This window comes from Pyxicephalus adspersus, chromosome 7 (genome assembly GCF_032062135.1).
Source record: "Pyxicephalus adspersus chromosome 7, UCB_Pads_2.0, whole genome shotgun sequence".
NCBI classification, from domain to species: domain Eukaryota; kingdom Metazoa; phylum Chordata; class Amphibia; order Anura; family Pyxicephalidae; genus Pyxicephalus; species Pyxicephalus adspersus.
In genome coordinates this window covers 61,585,877-61,604,965 of record NC_092864.1, presented here as the reverse complement: position 1 = coordinate 61,604,965, position 19,089 = coordinate 61,585,877, and the positions used below count along the sequence as shown (strand labels likewise).

The 19,089-nt window shown below is 36.7% G+C and overlaps 1 protein-coding gene across 2 annotated transcripts in view; it reads right to left on the bottom strand.

The window, feature by feature from the left end:
* Positions 1–425: 425 nt before the first annotated feature.
* The window catches only part of CMKLR2 (chemerin chemokine-like receptor 2), a 24,096-nt gene continuing 5,432 nt past the window's right edge, over positions 426–19,089 (bottom strand). Inside the window, exons 1-2 of one of the 2 annotated variants that reach the window (XM_072418708.1) lie at positions 13,871–13,977; positions 426–4,093 (exon numbers count right to left, since the gene is read on the bottom strand). In XM_072418708.1, the coding sequence (XP_072274809.1) occupies positions 3,011–4,081 (1,071 nt within the window). In that variant the 5' untranslated portion in view covers positions 4,082–4,093; positions 13,871–13,977 and the 3' untranslated portion in view covers positions 426–3,010. Of the gene's footprint in view, positions 4,094–13,870; positions 13,978–19,089 lie in introns of those variants that run through there. The other variant, XM_072418707.1, reaches the window with a different exon arrangement.

The following is a 19,089-nucleotide window of genomic DNA, read 5'->3' as shown; positions in this document are numbered from 1 at the left end:
GTAGACACGGGGAGAACCTGCAAACTCCATGCAGATAGTGTCCTGGCTGGGTGCAAATGCAGATATTTGAACCTGGGACCTAGCGTTGCAAAGGCCGGAGTGCTAACCACTGAGCCATCGTGCTACCCGTTATTAAGCTGCTAGAATATCAATTTCTTCTGGGTATGGAAAAGAGTATAACAGTGTTGGTGATCATCCCAGTGCTGTAACATGGGCTACCCGATTTGGAAAAGTCAGCAGTCCTTATCTATATATAGTTATATGTTGGTTATCGCTGAGCTCAAGAGGACCAGAATGAAAGACAACTTTTTTAAGGGCTTTTTTGTACTTTGCGGAGTTGTCTGTCTTGGGTGACAGTGAATTGATCCCAAGCTGAAATTTTAGGAACGTGATTTAGGATAAAATACATAAACAACACACATCATTATTAGATATTCACAAATCGAATTTATTGATACATTAGAATTTCTCCGATATTTTACTTCTGCTTTCACAATAAAATAAATATTTCAATGTATTTAGATATGTTCTGTCTCTTTGCATACAATACATCACAAATATCCAGAAACTAAACTGATCATTAGAGATGTTTAATGAGAGGTAAGAAAATCAACTTATATTTGCAAATTGCACTGACTTAAAAAAGAGCTAATTAAATTGCTGATTGGCCGTTTTTAAGTCAGTTATTTTTACATACAAAAGTAGAATTTTCTGCTTTATATTGGCCATTTCTATTGATCAATATAACAAATACATAAGCAAAGCAATAACAGGTATTGATAGGCAATCTAATGCTTTACTTTGTATGATAGATGTTTAGTCTGACTGTACATGTAGTTGTCTCAAAAATGTTATCTGTGTATTTAGATTTTTTAAACCAAAAAGGTAAAAAAATCACTTATTTCAGATGGTTAATCAAAATAAAATCCCCAAAACTCACAACTCAAAGTCTTTTATATAATTTAATTTTCAAAAAGAAAAGGCAATTAGAGACAAAGGCAGTGATATAATCTAATTCTTACTAGCCAAAAAAAGTTGGTGTTATATATACTTTCACCTGCAGGTGGCGCTGTTGCTTTTAAAATCAGATTTCCATAAAGCTCATCTCCAACCTTCCCTTCATTCTTGCACAGCTGTTCAGCTCCTCTTGTAAATTTCTTACTATACTTTTACTGCAAACTTTCCATCCCTTTCATTTTTTGGATTTCATTTTTTTAATCATGGATGCTCATGTATACATAGGGACCTCACCTAAAATGTTCTGCTACAATGTTCTGACTGAAACCTACTTATTAAGGCATTTTGATATTTGTACACCTCTAGTACAACACATTTTTTTTATATTTGTAGCACACAAGTCCAGTGTAAATGTCACCTGGTCTTAATTATTTTATGTAATCAAAATAAAAATAATAATAGTAAAAATCATTTTCATATCTCTTACTATTTTAATATGACATTGTGATTCCTGAGTTACATCATGAAATTACATTCTCTTCTATATCCGTTTAATCCAAATTTTCCAGTGCAAATTTACAGATGAAGCACTTTATCTAAATTATAAAATAGTTTTTAAAAATACATTTTTTTCATATAAAGGTTTTTAGAATATAACATAGCTATCATGTATCCCATATGTACTCTATTTATCATAATGCTAATTTCATATATATTATCTGCTACATAAATAATATTGTGTATTTATACATTGAGCAGACATCCCTGGTGCCATTTTCTCCCTGGTAAAGACTGGCAATGAAAATTGCCCTGCAATAGTTTAGCCAGTAGTATATATAACTCAAATAATGGCATTTCACTGAATGCAAATTATTGTGGAAGAGTTCTGCTCATATGTGATTGATCCTTGTGTTAATAAAATAACCAGTTAGTTGTGGAGTTTCTTAATATATGGAATTCAGGATAAAGGGAAGTGGATACTAATGAAATGATATGTGTCTATTTAAAATCTGGCTTCTCCAAACATAGTGACTTACCTAATTCGTCTAGTGACTTACCCAATGTCTCCATTAACTGGCTCTCTTTAAAGCCCATCCTTCGACCCACCAATACGCCCTCCTATGTCACAGCCTTCCAGGTCCTTCCAGCAATAGGAGCATGTGATCTTCCAAATTTTGCTCCTTGTCCTCAAGAGCTGGGAGCACTGTGAAGGTGAGTAGTCGTGGGGGGTTGGCTTTATAGAGACCCAATCACTTTGCCTAAATTAGCAAATGCAATATTTTTATCAATTTTTTTTATCAAATTGGAAGTTATATGAATGGTTAACAATTTATTTCTATAGATTCTCCATCTTCAGGCTTTTCCACCCTTTATAAGCAAACAGTTACATCAAAATCTCCAATCAAGTGGATCCCAGCCCAATATTAGCCAGTCGTGTTATCACAAAATAATGAGTCTTCCTCTCCTATGACTTCCATGAGTGTCCTTCTCTAGATTGATTTTCTATTTCTAAGTCTTCTGCTCTGGTTTACCTTTCTACTTTCATGAGTTTTCTTCTCTAGCTTGCTCTTTTTCCTCTGAGTCTTCCTTAGCTTGCTTTTTCTACTCCTATGCGTCTTCTGCTCCAGCTTGCTTTTTTGTTGCTATTAGTCTTTTTCTGTATCCTGCTTCATATAACTACTACTTGGATTTAGCCTACTTTTTAGATAGAATACCAATATGCTATTGTTCAGAGAATCTATAAGAAGTAAAAACAATTAGTGACCAGTGAGTGCCAGGAATAGCTTCTGTGGTGGTTTATCCTCATGACGAAGACCACAAAGAATGATTGCATTAGGTTTGAAAAATGTATTTGCAATCTATTTTATAAATGCAGGCTGTCATGTTAAAATGATATCAGTTTACCAAGAAATTGTTTTGACCTGTTATTTCTTTAGTTTGGTGAAACATCCATGGATGTCTAATAAGCTCTTATATTTCTCCTGCAGTGAAATGAATGGCAACAGAAGAAAAAGCATTTTTCCTTGTATTTTACTTTATATATTTTACCTTTTTAGGAGACTGTTTCACAATATGTTGAATTGTTTTCTGAGTCCACAAGCCTTTCACTTCTTGTAGATGTCTGTTTCATGTCCCGTAAAGTGTGTTTAAATATTTCTGCAAGCGAGGCCTCTAAGTGTGTCCTGAACACTTTACTGATCAGAACATAAAATATTGGGTTGATACAACTGTTAACAAAGGCGAGGCTGGTTGAAATAGGCATTCCAATTCTTAGCCATTCACTATATTCATCAGTATGATGGATCCTTAACTCCAGCAAACTAAATATGTGAAAAGGAGTCCAGCAGATAAAAAATGCCACCACAACGGCCAGAACCACCCAGAAGAATTTACTGTTGGCTTTTTTGTTTAGCATCTTCAGTTTGATGGTCAGGGTTGTATAACATATAATCATTGTTAGCAGAGGAAAAAGATACCCAAAAAAAAACCTTATTAGGGTAAGAGATGTGTGAATCTTCTGGATAACAGAATGATCACTTTCATGGAAATTATTGAAGCAGATGGTGGTCATTTGGCTATCTTTTGCAATGTCTCTAAAATACAGAGCTGGACTAGCGATAATGGCGGCAGTTATCCATACCAGCCCACTGACTATGCCAGCTTTGGTCAGTCTTCTATGCTTCTGAGAAAAGTTTGGACAGGCCAAAAAGATATACCTGTCAAAGCAGATTACGGTGAGAAAAAACACACTAGCAAACATGTTCAGAATAGCAATGAATGAATTGACTTTACAAAGTATTTTTCCAAAAGGCCAGTGGAAGTCTGTAGCCACATATGTGATGTGTAGAGGCAAAAAAAGCACAAATATTAAGTCTGCAATGGCCAAATTGAGGAACCACAGTGTGCTCACAGTTTTCTCCCACTTGAAACCAGTGAACCAGATAACCATGGAGTTTCCAGGAACCCCAAGTAGGAATGCTAGTGAGTAGATTACAATAGATGCTATATGGAGTGCCTGCGGCTCTCTTGCACCATATGGCGCCTCATCCAAGTCGTAGTACTCATAAGTATAGTTTAAGAAGTCCATATCTTCAAGGGAAATTCCATTATTACTTGAGTTCATTCTTTACTTGAGCTAAACATTTGGAAAAAAAACAAGAACATTTTAAAAACAATTTCAAAACTAAATTTTCTTCAAACTAATATACAGAATATATTCTTTCCTAATAAACAACCACAATTCACTGGTATCTATCTGACCCTTTTTACAGGTAGTCCCCGAGTAAAGGACATCCGACATACGTACGCCTTCTAGATACGAACGAGGATGGAGGCTTGAAGGGGGGCAGTTTGCATGACTTGCAGAAGAAACCTTTTGCTAAACACAGCTGCGGTTGTGGGTGATCTTGAGGGCTGAGCTGTTCTGCAGCCTCTTGTAACTCTTTAATGACCAATACAATCTCTGCAGTTGTTTCTTTTTGCATATCAAAGCACAGCTTGCTCCAGAAGTTAATGAATGTCCAGGCTCCATTAAGTTTTTTTTTTGCTTTGTTTGTGATTAATTTACAGTGAGGATTTTATACAGTAACTGACACCGTGCTGCCTAATAATATGTTAAGACAAACATCTGTCCTAATTGCATTTATTAAAATAATGTACATGTGCCAACTTACATACAAATTCTACTTAAAAACAAACCTACAGTCCCTATCTCGTATGTAACCCGGGGACTACCTGTACTCTCTTTCACCTATTAGGTAATATACATGTCACTACAATGCAGAAATTCATTCACCAGATTGTCTTTCATTGTCAACATGGAACACACCTTTGTTTCACTGTTTTACAAAGCAGTATAGCTTTCTATTGTACATTCTGGTAAGCTGCATTAAAAAAACCTTTTAGAGCATTTCTGATTTGTATTCTATTGTCAAAATGAATAGATTGTTTTATTGTGGCACAACACATAGCTTGGTAACTCACACGTGTGCATTGGGGTTCACTGCTCTGGGGGAATCAATGCATGTTCAATCTTTGATCTATTGTTTAAAAAAATAGAGGATAAAACAATACACATTATCCTGTAAGAAATTGCTTGGGAATGCACCCCAACAGACCTGATATATCTGTATGTCTCCCAACGGAAACTGAATTCGGTAAAATGGTCAAAAAAGGTAAAAAGTCACTTCTTCAATCTGGTGTGGGTGGGAAAACAATGGGGTTTCTCCTGGCATTGTTTTGAAATCACAGTTCATTTACAGTGGATTAGCTGTCAGCAAAGACAGTTGTGCTTCTTTTTTTTATGTAAAATTGGAAAAAAAAACATGACCACTTCCAAAGGATACCAGCCCTGCAATCCAGGCATATGGGTTGGTGTCACCATTGAAAGAGGGCTTTAATTTGATGGTATACCCCAACCAATGAGGTACCAACCTATATATTTCATATAAATGAACAAAATGGACTAGCATGGTCTTGCTATACTGTAAGTGTTAATATCTCTATTCTTGTTTATTAAAGTAAAGTACCATATAAGATCAATCAGCACGGCACATTAAAGACACGTTTTCCATCACTGATCAGTATTAAAATCAGGTGTTACGAAATTGTAGATTTCACAACAAAGTTTACCCTTTGACAATATATTTCCAGGAAGAATAAGCCCAAGAGAGGACAGAATACTCCTTGGATTTAAACTTAAGAACACAAAAATGTAACTCAGCAAAACTGGCCAAACAAGTTTTCTTTAATAGAAAAGACCTTTCCTGTACTTGTCATATTATTTATACCTCAGTAAATGTAGATTTATTATAAAATCTACCCATTCACGCACTTTTCACCTAACACAATATTTAAACTATCCCCTTGCCCTACAGAATTAAGGATTTCTTTGAGGGGTGTTCCCCCAGAAAACAAGGTTCCCCCCAAAGCACGCCAATGTTAACTGACACCAGCCTTTCCAGCACACCTGGTACACAAGAGAGGGTACCGGTGGGTCCTGCCAGAACATGCTGCATAAAACCCAAAGAATTTTGACTCGTGGGTGAATTTTCTGTTCAGTCTTTCATAAATACATTCTTATTTTGTAGCACCACAAATCAGAAGACCAAACCAGCATACGTAATTAACAATTAGAAATTACATATATTAACAATTTTTGCAAAACTTTAACACATTTCAGAAAAGAGTATGCATTCAATTGAAGGAAAAGAAACCCAATATTAGGAAACTGATATTGAGCCGAAGAATGTGAAATAGCAAAACCTTTGAAGAAGCAAGGGCACATATTAGCCAGATGTAGCTCATTTTTCATGAAATACAAATATTTTGCATAGTTGCCATGTGTCGGTAAAGACCATAGAAAATTGTTTTTAAATGGTGAGTGAATCGTGGCTTTGAATGGCCAGACTTTCATGCTAATGTCCAAGCACCAAATTGTCTAAATTTAAACAATGCAAGACGAATTGCAGCCATGTGACAATGCACAGTACTCACATGTTTCCTATTTATTGTTAGAAATATATTCTTATTTATGGTGTTATTAGACATTGCAAAACAATGTAATCATACTAAAGCTAAAACCTTGCATATTATCTTTGGGCAACATTATTCCAGTATCTGTGGCAATAAAGTTAGTTTCCTATTTATTATTATTTCAAATTAAAGAAACTCTTTTTTAGGAGAAATACACAGGTCTCACTGCTAACCTCTTCTTCTTAAAATCCTTCTGAAGCAGCTAGTTTTACTTTTTAGTGGCTGTATAAAATTGTTCACACTCTTTGCTGCCATGCCAGATTACCAAGTGTATAAGTGTCAGCAGTCACAAGTTCCTATCCTTTGAAAAAAACAGAAGAGGCATAGAAAAATATGTATATAGTCCTTATTGACAAGTGAAGCTGATTTCTGAAAGTGACTGACTCCTGGAAAGGGATTCGGAAGGTAAGTCAATCTGTCACCTGATCAGTAACACTGACTGTTGATAAGTGACTGATTGCTATTTAGTTTCTCTGACATCTGAAAGGGATTCCAACTTTTTGACAAGTGATGATAACTAAAGATGAGTAATGATGACTTGTGACAAGTGGCGTTGTCTCCCGGAAAGTGATGCTTGCTTTTGACAAGTTGCTCTGTCTCAGGAAAAGTGGCCCAGACTCTGACAATTGACAATGATTGCCGACAAGTAATCATTGACTTCTAACAAGTGATACTGACTAGTGATTCTGACTCCTGAAAAGTGACACTAAATCATGAAAAGTGACTTGGTTTACTGGCAAGTGATGCTAACACATAAGAAATGCTGACTCCTGACAGCTAGCTATTGCCAGGTGACACTCACTTCAGAAATTGACAGTAACTTCTGACAATTGATTCTGACTACTGTCTAGTGATGCTGACTGTGGTCTAGTGATGTGGATAGATATTGACCACCTTAGTTTTGACTCAAAAGCATAAAGCTAAATGTCCTAATGAGCATACGCTGTAATACTAAGTGCTGGAGGATTTCAGAGAATGACTCAGATTCCATTAAACTTTCTTAATCATGAGTCATACACTGAAATCCTCCAGATATCTTAGGATCCCTTTGAATGACTCATTGACAGACGTAAGTACAGCTGGGCCCATTTATTCAAAGAGTGGGCAGAACTCCTCCTATTGAGTAAGGATCTGCCCGGAACAGCATACATCCACATGGGATTTCATCTTTGGACATTCCTGGACCTTGCAAAGTTTAAAAGAAAAAAAAAGTAATAATAAAGATATCTTTTCCTAATATGTTTTGCGTTTTTTTCTAGACTTGACTGACTCCAATATTTATTCCCTAGGGTGAGGGGGTGGATAACCAAGAGTCCTCTTATTAAAAGGTGCAGCACTCCACAACATTGGGGTAACGTTGTGTGGGTTAAGCCTGATATAACCAAAAGGGAGGGGGGAAACACACTCTGTATATGCAAGCATTTGGATTCTAATAGGAGAAATTCCTAATTCTAATTAACCATTGAATGCTATAAAAATGTGTCTTGACATCTATGCGGAAAAAAAAAAAACACTTTTGCCCCTCCAAGAATTTTTGTGACAAAACTGTCATGTTGTGTACATAACATTGGGCTTTAAAATTGTATGAAGTTTTGAGCAAAATGGAAATCATCAATTTCATGCATGCCTAAGGCTGACTCTTGACAAGTGACTTTGACTTCCGGAAAGTGATACTGACTCCTTGAAAGTGATGGTAACTAGGCATGATGTTTGAGTATGATTTGGTGCTGGGTTATTATTATTATTATACAGTATTTATATAGTGCCATCATATTACACAGCACTGTACAAAGTTCATAGTCATGTCACTAACTGCCCCTCAAAGGAGCTCACAATCTAATGTCCCTACTATAGTCATATGTGGTTATTGTAGTCTAAGGTCAATTTTAGGGGGAAGCCAATTAACCTAACTGCATGTTTTTATGATGTGGGAGGAAACCGGAAACCCACACAGACACGGGGAGAACCTGCAAACTCCATGCAGATAGTGTCCTGGCTGGGATTTGAACCTAGGACCTAGCGCTGCAAAGGCTGGAGTGCTAACCCCTGAGCCACTGTGGTTCGAAGCAACTCCTATCACAATTTTGCAGATGTTCATCCATCCAATCTTCAAAGCAAACACATTTATATCTAACCATGTTGCACCATATTTTATGGCTTTGTTCCCAGGATTCTTATACTAGATGTAGAGGACTATAATGTATAATGCTATGTAATAAATGGCTGTTGTAAATATATATAAATCACCAAGGATGGGCATCAGAACAAACACTTTGCAGCTTTAGAATCCAAATAAAAATGTCATACGCAACATACATCTTTATTTCTCAGGTCTAACACATATAGCAATATTTAAAATTCTATATTTTTGGGATTCTATTTGATATAGAGATTTGCAGATCAGCTACACTGTGTGGATTTTTTTGCAAGAAACAATATAGCAAAAACATTGTGTTAGTGTATATATAATGAACAAATATGGCTATCCCCATATACAGATATCAATAAAACCTATATGCAAATATAAGCTTTTGAAACATTTAGGATGTCCTATTATGAATGCTGCAGCCAGACTCATCCATCCTTCCCTCCGCTCCTCTTCTGCTGCATCTTTTTGTAGTTCTCTTCATTAGCTACCTTAGCATTAAATTCAAATCCCTACACAGTTCTTGTCCCACTTACCTTTCTGACTCGGCAGAAAAATATTCCCCTAGCTGCTCTCTCCGCTCCTCCAATGACCTACTAATGACTTTCTCTCTCATAACCTCATCACATGCACGGCTCCAAGAATTTTCTAGAGCTGCCCCGACTCTCTGGAATGGTCCTCCTCATCCTATTCAGCTTGCTCCTACTTTCTGCTCATTTAAAAGAGCACTGAAAACCCATCTTTTCAAAGTTACCTACCTGTCTTCCTCTTAAAACCCTCACTACTTCCCACCATTCCATATCCCCCTTCCTATTATGTGATACTTCCCCCACTTGTCACTGTCTGTATCTACTGTTTATTTGAAACCCCTATTTAATTAATGTACAGCGTTGTGTAATATGTCGGCACTATATAAATCCTGGTTATTATTATTATTAATAATAATAATAATAATAATAATAATATTAATAAAAATTTGCTATTTGTTACCAAATGTTTTCAATTCAGTTCCAGGTTTGCTGGATAACCCAGGTTCACTGATGAAAGTGTATCTTCCCCACCCTTGGAGAGCTATAATAAATCAGGGTGTGATATTTTTAAAACCTTTATTTACAAGAATAAAAAGTAAAATCACATATATGCAGTATTTATATCTTTTGATAGTGTAATTTTTATGTCTTCAATTATCTTTTGTGCATTCTTGTTTGCTACCAGTAGATGGCACTGTATCCTCATGTAAAGTGTGTAACAAATTCTTTAACAACTGCTCATCATCTCCAATGGCAAGAGTTTGTTGCACACTTTACATGAGCAACACAGCAACATTCACTAGTGTGACCCCCAAGGGTGAAATGCATTTTCTGATGGTTTTTCGAGGGGGAAAAGTTTGGTTTATACTCAAGTATAAATGGTAGCCAGTGCTGGATGGATCTGCAGTAGCCCTATGTATAGCTTCAACACAAATAGTAATGTGATAAAATGGATAAAACTAAAGGGACAATATCAATTATATATATATATATATAAATATATATAAAAGATGGCTGAGGCAGTCATATCAACTCTGCATATCTCTTTACTATGAGAAACTTAAAGTATATCTAAAGGCTCCTGTTTGACAAGTCCCAAACTATGTTACTATCTGATACAAAAGCCTTGTGGACTATGCAAAAAAGCTTTCACTAGATAAATCCTCCTTTATTGGTGCTACACATGCTGCCTCTCCCAGACAATGAAGCATATATTGGGAGAGTGTTAGTAACTAAGACAATGCTTCCAATCCAGAAAGCAGTGACCAGGTGTATCTACATACTCAAAGTTATTTCTCAGTAGTAATTCTTAGCTCCCTGTTCAGTTATTTTTCACAAATGAAAAATCTAGAAACTCCCCTAGCTTCTACCAAGCAGATGCATAAAAATGTAATACTTTCTCCTATGGGTAAATCTGCATGGGGCATAACAGATACAAAAATGTGTTCCCTTTGTGATTCACAAATAAACTCAGTTAAGAAAATGTTCATTTGATATCTAAAGTTAAGAAAAAAAAAAAACAACTATGCATAACAAAGAACAACAAAGTAGTATTAGGAACAAGAAGAAAAAATAGAAAAGGTCTGACTACTAAACTACAGAGGAAATCATCAAATAGTAAGTTATGCAGCAGATGTTATACCGGTAGGAGGCCCATGGGTAAGACCTCTAACGTTCATACAGTGCTGACCCTCCTGGAAGTTTTCTCAGTGGTATTTCTTCCTCCATGTGGTAAACTGTGTACTTAAATTTTACTATTTTGACACATTGTGCCTTGTAAAGTATTGATTATGACACCGGTAATAGGAACCACTTGTGCTATAATGACTCTCCTATAGTCAGTAAATTTGAGAGCATATTAACCTGTTATCTGGTTTTTATGACCATAGGAAGAATCCCATGCAGACATAGGAAGACCATGCAAAGAGGCATGCAAGAGGTTAGCAACTCAGGTCCTACAGAATATAGAAAAGTATTCCTATTTCCGAGAATGGAAAGGAAGGGTGTAACATTTCTTTATCTCCCCAATGTCTTGGGGAGACAATAAATTATGAATTAAATGATCTAGTTACAACTGGGTGGAGTTGGAATAACGCAAACAGTCCAAAGTTCAAAATAAACCTATAGCCATACTAACCATGTATTATAGCCTAGAACATTGTTTTTCAACCTTTTTAACATGGGGGAACCTTTTAAAATAACTTTCCAGTCTTCAGGGAACCCCTGCTATAATTACTATATCCACAGCTCACAGTACAATAATGTTGTGGTCACTGGGAAGAATGCCACCCTTACACATTGCCACACCCTTGCTCATTGCTCATGGACCTTTTAGCAACTACAGGAGGAACCATGGTTGAGAAACACTGTTCTAGAGCAGCGGTCGACAACCGGATGTCTGCGGCTCTGATTGGTGCACCCCCGAGTGGGGTCAGGAGAAGGACCCTGCTAAGGGGACACACCGCCCAGAGCCACGGACCACGTTCCCCATGCAGTTCCAAGGCTCTGAGAGGTGGGCGAGCTGTATCCCTGGACACAACCCGTCCACTCTCCCATTGCAGGCTCAGATGACGTCACTTAGTGCAATCCTTCTAGACAGCTAAAAAGCTCTCTGTGGTCATTCTATTGGCTTTGCTAAAAAGCGTTGAACCTAGAATTATGCAGGCACCATCAGATGGGAGATAATTAAGGTAAAGCTCAATGAACCCCTAACAACCACTGGAGGAACCCAACGATTCGGTGAAACCCTGGTTGGGAATAGCTTGTCTAGATGCGGAGGCCAAGTTTAGCAGTGTCAATATTGGTTAACGTCATACACAAATACAGCACAAAGCTGCTAAATACCTGCAGTTACTGCAGTACAGCCATTGAACCAAGGTAATCATTAAAAATCTTCATCATCATGCAAGTTAAAAGAAATCCACACTTGCTAACAATGTAACCTAAAATGATTGATTTGTTCTCCTAAATAGTTTGTACATTTTTAAAAGATTTATAAGGATTTAATTTTATACCCTCAGGGCCATATTTTTTATTAGGCATGATAGGCTTATGTCTGTAGGCTTCACTCCCTCGGGAACACTACAAGAGGCTAGCAGGGCTGGCAAGTCTAGATCAGTGTTGCTGGGGCACTGCAATGCCAAGTTACACCCTACGTACTGAAGTGCAGGACCTGCTGTGTGATGGACCTACCTCTTTAAGGACACATTTTTTTTTATTTCAATGAATTTTTATTGGGTTTTTAGAAAAACAATACAAAAAAAGAAAAAAAGATAATTGGAAATTCAGATGGACATGTTGGTACACAACATTTTGCATAGTACAATGATGCTGAGTATTGACATAAACATATCAGCAATACTTTCTGTATCACTGAGAACTGCCATGTGCTGGAAAAGAGGCCCGAAAAAAGGAAATATGGTAAAGGCATTTAAAAAAACCTTCAAAAGGTAAGTCTAATAGCTTCCATCCAAATGCGAACATAAATTCATCCAGTGTTCTAGCCCTCCACTGACTCACATGTGCTGTTCTGACAAAGGCCCTTAATAATTTTATGAAAGTGATGAAATGTGTATGCTGGTATGCTGCATATTTTTAGATTTTTTAAAAGCTGTTTTTAATTTTATGTTCTGTTAGGAGATTGTTTGCGCTGATTCCTCTTGCCACAAGTTGTGTGATGCAAAGCCTTCTTATTTGCAACCTGCAGAATATGCAGCCATAACCCACATATTAAGAAAAGTCAGATCCCAGTGAAACGAGTATAGCCAGTTTGTTTGGAGAACTAAGCACAAGTTGCATTGAACATTTATGGGAAGAATCACATCTACGTTTTGGAGGTTTAAAAGCCTTTGGGGTTGACACACAACTTTAGCAAATCAGGTAAGCCTGTGTAATATGAATGTTTTTGTATAACACACACACCTGTATGATTTTAGGTACAAGGTTTGTATTTTTTAGGATACCTTAAACATTTTTCTTTTTTTCTTGATTTGGACTTTAAATATATCAAAAAAAGATTATTGTATAATATATTCACAGCTCATTGAAGTCTTCCTTCTGTTTATAATGCTTAGCAAACCAACAACACATACAGGTATGCAGAATCCATATCAACTATTTCTAAATTTGCTGCGTCAATCAACTCTTGTCAAAAAGGTTCATTAACTGCTGACAGGCTCAGAGAAAAATTTCTGTGTACACAAGCCCAAACACATTTCTGAAACAAACACCTATGTCCACAAGCCCTAAAAAGCATTTTCAGAAGTCCACCTATATAATTATTTGTTATGATAAAATGTTTAGAGCAGAGCAGCAATGAAGATTACTATTAGGTTGCAGGGTTAATAAGAGGGAATCATTTTATCATGCATAAAAGTTCAATACCAGCAAGACTACAGTCACAGCAAATAACATGACTTATTACTAATAAATCTTTAGCAACTTTTATAAATAGCTGACTGCACCAAATATTCATCAAGATGTTCGCCCAAAAACATATACATATCAGGTCAAATACTGATGCTTTACATAATAAATAGTAAATAGACACCTGTATGCATACTGTAGTATTGATTGGATTAAGATCTCTTGAAATTGTCAATGCTGCACATTAATGGTTCAAAGCCATTCCAAGCAAAACAATTTACTTAGGTTTAAAAGTTAGATCTTACATCCAAAATGTAAAAATAAAAAAAAAACTTACCAAAAGTAAGCAAGCACTGAACACACTGTAAAGGGTGTAGTCACCGAGAGTATATGTCTTAGATGGGAACTCCCTTCTGCCTAATTACAGAGAAAACATTTTGGTACAACACCCAAACACAGCTCAAGTGGCATATCAAGCTCTCTGCGGATCAGAGAGCAATGTGCATGAGTTAATACACAACATGGGATATATAAATTGGCCCTTGATATTCCTTATATTATCCCATATAATGGTATCTGTGCACAGAGGCTGCTGAAAACTCTTTATTTCGCCTTTAATAAGATCACAGCTGCATAGTAATCTCTAGACAGACGCTGTAAAACTTCTATGTCAATGTTACCTACAAAAATCTGGTGGCCATAAATTTGTTCTAGAGTGTGACACAAATGGAGAAATAAAGAGCTTATATAGGGATTAAAAAATGGGGTCCTTGACAAATATAAAGTGGGGCCCCCAAAAAGCAAAGCACATATAATAAGACAATGTGGAGTAGGAAATGACTAGCATAGTGTGCAGAATCAGATGGTTTAGAACAGGAGATGTACAGAATGGGGACAGTGTAGGGAAAAGGAAATGTACAGAATGGGGACAGTGTAGGGAATGCACGGCACAGAATACAGAGTGAGAGGATGTGGATCAGGGAATATACAGGACAGTGTACAGAATAAAATAGTTAGAAATAGTGAGTATGCAACACAGCATTTTTCCAGCTTTTCATAAAATAATAGGCAAAATAAATGTAAGTATGGCAGGAGTTGAATGACTTTGAGCCCACTTTTAATTCCAACAACGAGGTAGGGTCAGAACCTTAATAAATAGACATATTAGGATGTACCAATCTTTATAATGACTTACTGTTCCCCCTGTTACAAGAGCATGACGTCGGCTGCCATTGCCGTCCTCTCCTTTTGAGCATCTTAGTTACCTGGCTGTAATGCTGATGTTTTTGCTTTAACTTTTTCCAAATAACTTTCCACTTTAATTTAAATATTATTTTGATGACAAACTATGATACAGAAGAAGGGGATCTCTTCCCAACCAAGCTTATAGTCCACATTTAACAATAAACACTTTGCCTGCCCTAATGCTAACTGTTTTTCAGCTGAATAATATCCCCTGCGTTGTACATGACATTGACAAGCGGATGCCTGATAACTATACAACAGAAATGGCTTTGTCAGACTGGTTGTCCTGGGCAAAGGAAGCCTGCAGGAATGGAATTGATAGGTAAGTAATTCTTTATTTGCCTCCTGCACTAAATAAGCATTGGACCCCAACAATATGGGAAGGTAGGGCTAGCAATTTGACTCCTTTTTTGCACAAAATTGCAGAATCCTCAGTTAAAAAGTGGAAATGTAAATAATAGTTGTGCGAAGCTGAAATGGAGTTTGTATTGTGTTTGGGACAGCATTTACGGAGAAACAGAACGCCTCCTTTAATTTGCATTAATCCCTTGTCCATTTATTTCCCTGAAAATTCCCATTGTTCCATTATCTAATTTAGTGGAGGTTGGTTATGTAACCACAAGTGCTCATTTGGCTTAGAAAAACCTAATGACAAGCAGAAATTCTTGAATCCAGTGCTGTTCAAAACTTTATGTGTCAGTTAACAACAACATCATTCTTTCAAAAATTAAACAGTAATTTTTGTGTGAAGATTAACGAGTTTTTACCGGCATGCAAAAATAAAAAGAACTTTGCATGTCACAGTCCTATGAAAAGGCCGTCTTCCAAACGCTGCAGAGGAAGAATGCCCCTTATTCATAAATCATGCATTAGCCAGAAAAAGAATTCCTACTAATAAAACTGGAGCTTTTTCACAAAATGATGAATTCATGCCAGGCTATTGCAAAAATAATCAGTCAGACATTATCACGGGAAGGAAAGGGAGTAGTTTACTAGGGCTAAAGGGCTATGCTATATTTCATTAAAAATCTGAATTTGTATAGCTGCACCGATAATTGTCTTCCAAACAGGATATGTCTGACTCAAACATGTATATTGAACTGATAACAGTTATAGAGACGTGTCTGGGTTTATGACGTTCTACCACCTTACAATGAGGATCTGAGGTCAGAACAGAATTGTTCTGAAAATGAGGTCAGGTGACAATCATACAGCGATTTCCAAGGGATACACGGATGCACCTGTCATTGGGATAGATAAGCATTTCACTTCCAGTATTATTGTGAGTGGGGCACGGAAAGTGACTTGGTGACTCCTCTTGTCTTCCCACAATGGACCACAATTATACAACTTTTCTATAAGTTCCTGATAATAATTCCAGTTCCCACAACAGCTCAAAATCGCTTGGAAGGGCAATCAGGAAAAAGCCGTGAGTGTATATAGTGGACACAATTTTACAACATTATTACAAGTAACAATGACAGGCCATATTATCAGGGCTGGATTTAGGTATCATGTTGCCATGCGTACCATTGAATGATGGCATATGTTAAACTTTAGATTGTGATTATTTTAGTCTAAATGGATTCATAAATGCAGTATTGGGAGTCAATATATATAATGGGTAGACAACAAAGATGGTTTATTGCTTACTTAGCATCCACTAACCCTGAACTGAATTTAGATATACATGTCCACAAGTGTCCAAAAAGTGAAACAAAATAAAATAAATGAAAATCCTGAAGGTGGATGCCATTGCCCCAGGCATTAGCCCATGAGAGTCTCTTGGACTGAAAGAGTTTCCCCAAAATCTGATCTGATAAAACATATATAACTGTTACAGAGGCCATTTTGCACAATATTGTTTTAAAATTAATTTATCATACAGCCAGCCATGATTTCCAAATTTAGAAACCTAAATTTATTTCATCTTTGCAGAAACAACAACAACATTTTTTAAATGGCATTTCCTGGAATTCCCATCCTTTCGGTAACTGGCTCAATGCTTTTCCCAGAAATAACCACGGATCCTGAAAACAAATTACAGACATGCTTGGCAATGTTCTGCTTCGTCATGATGTTGTCCCATGGACTATATAGAGGGTGTATTCATGATGTCCAAACAGGGAGGATCTGGTAAGATAATTCTAATAATGTTTTACAACAAAATCCAGTTCAAACCAATATTGTGCCAAGCATCTCTTTCCATTTCAAGAAGTAGTGGAAGAACTTATGCAGTGTTTTGCCCAATTTACAAAACGAATATCCTAACATAATGTTGTAAACAATCATTCAAAATATTTTTACTTGTCTAAGATAACTTGTTCCCCTTGGAAAGTTTTCTCCATAGAAACTCCCACTTCACTCACTTTTTTTTTTTGCTAATACAAAAAGACAGACAGGACCCATTCACCTCTGTGGTGTAAAACCACATGGTTGCCAACAACCAAATCTTCAAACAACTGTGTGGCCAAAGGAGATTTGTTACTTTTAGGAACTGCACTGCGATCTGCCCTATGCAAAAAATGGATTTATCCCCTCCCATTCACTGGAATATGGGCAGATAGGACTTCTTAGTTAATAGTCCTAGAAGTTGATTCCTGATGAAACCCAGGTATAATCTCAGGCTGAAACTATGCATAAAGCAGAAAAACATTTAATTGTAATTGATTCTAGTGTAAGATCTGTATACTACCGGTAATTATTTTTTTTTTACATCTGGAGTAATCTTTACCTTTAACAAATGCATTTTTTTTACATTACTGCTGTACACACAGCATAATGTATTAGTGGTGGCACCCTGATAAAACATAGACATTTCTCCAATTATTGGTACTACAATGACTGAAAGTGTGGATTGACGTTGAAAATTGCTAGTGCCATTATCACCCTTCCACCTCTCCCTGGGCACATAGAGGTTGCATGACAGCATAATACTTCCTTATGGCATGCTTACAAAGTGTTTTCAGAACACATCTTCTCCCATTGTTATATGACTCCATAATATGTTACCAAATTGAGCTTCTGCATCAATCAGCAACTTAAAATAGGAAGCAGGCCAGCTGTGCACTGAACTGAAAAAACATTTTTTTCTTCGCTTTAAATGGCGCTCCGACTCAAACCTTGGATGTGATGTCAGAACTCCCAGATGACGCAGGAGATATCCTATAATAGCCTTTCTCAACCTTTTTACCCCTGAGGAACTCTTGAAATAATTTTCAGGTCTTAGGGAATTCTTACTTAGGCAAGAGAGGGGACAAAATCCTCTTAAATTGGTGGCCAGTGGAAAGAATGCCCCCTTAGAGTGGTTGCTAGTATATTATCCTTAAAATCAACTAAAACTTTATACGACTTGCTCTACCAAGTGGTGTTGGCCCCAGAACTTTGAAGACGTCATCGATAGAGAGGTAAATCAGCAACAGTTTGAGGAACCCCTAGCAACTTTTGAAGCTATCCGGGGATTCCAAAAAAACATGGTTAAAAATGGCTGCTCTATGACTGCTCATCCAGAAGTTATATAAAAGGTTATGTAGGGTGATGAGGGTACGAAAGAAGACTTAGGCCAACACAGACAATACATAACTCTGAGAAGAGGAAAGGGCTATGATATGCAATGAGCAATTTAGCTAGACACTATTTTTGCATTTTTAAGATGGTAATGGAGTCTATTTAGGGCGAACAATATCAATATTTTATTTGCCCAGTTGGGGTATTTTGTAAAGTCTGTATTAGATACATACCAAAACACTGATAACGGAATACTGAAATGTAATCCCTAATATCCTATATAGCTTGTGGTACGTGCAGAATAGAATGAGAAAAAGGATAAGGATGTGAGTCAAGTATTATGGACACAACACATCAAGGACAAACAAAACCGCAGGACAGTTACAATGTGTTTTACTGTCTGTACTACCAAGGATACATTTTATATTTAGAAAATAATCTTTTTTTTTACACTGACCATGCCTGCTACATGGGCAGACTTTCCTAACCACAGTCCTCAACCGTGTCCCAAGCTGGAGGAAAATATTATTTGCAAGAGTCAAAAATTGTAGCCTATTGGTTTCATTAACATGATGGTTTGTTGACATTGTCTCCTGGCCTGAATAAAAAATAAAAAATAAGGCCTTGTTTACAGGATAGGAATTTAGAGTAAAGAAATGTGATACCTTTGTCCTGCATCATTGTCCCTGCTGGTTTAGTGAATAAGTGTAAATATGTAAAGCATCCACTACTACAATAGGGCACAGCTAGACACATCAAATGCTTTTTTGGATCAGTCAATGTTTGCTGTGTATTCTGAGTTAC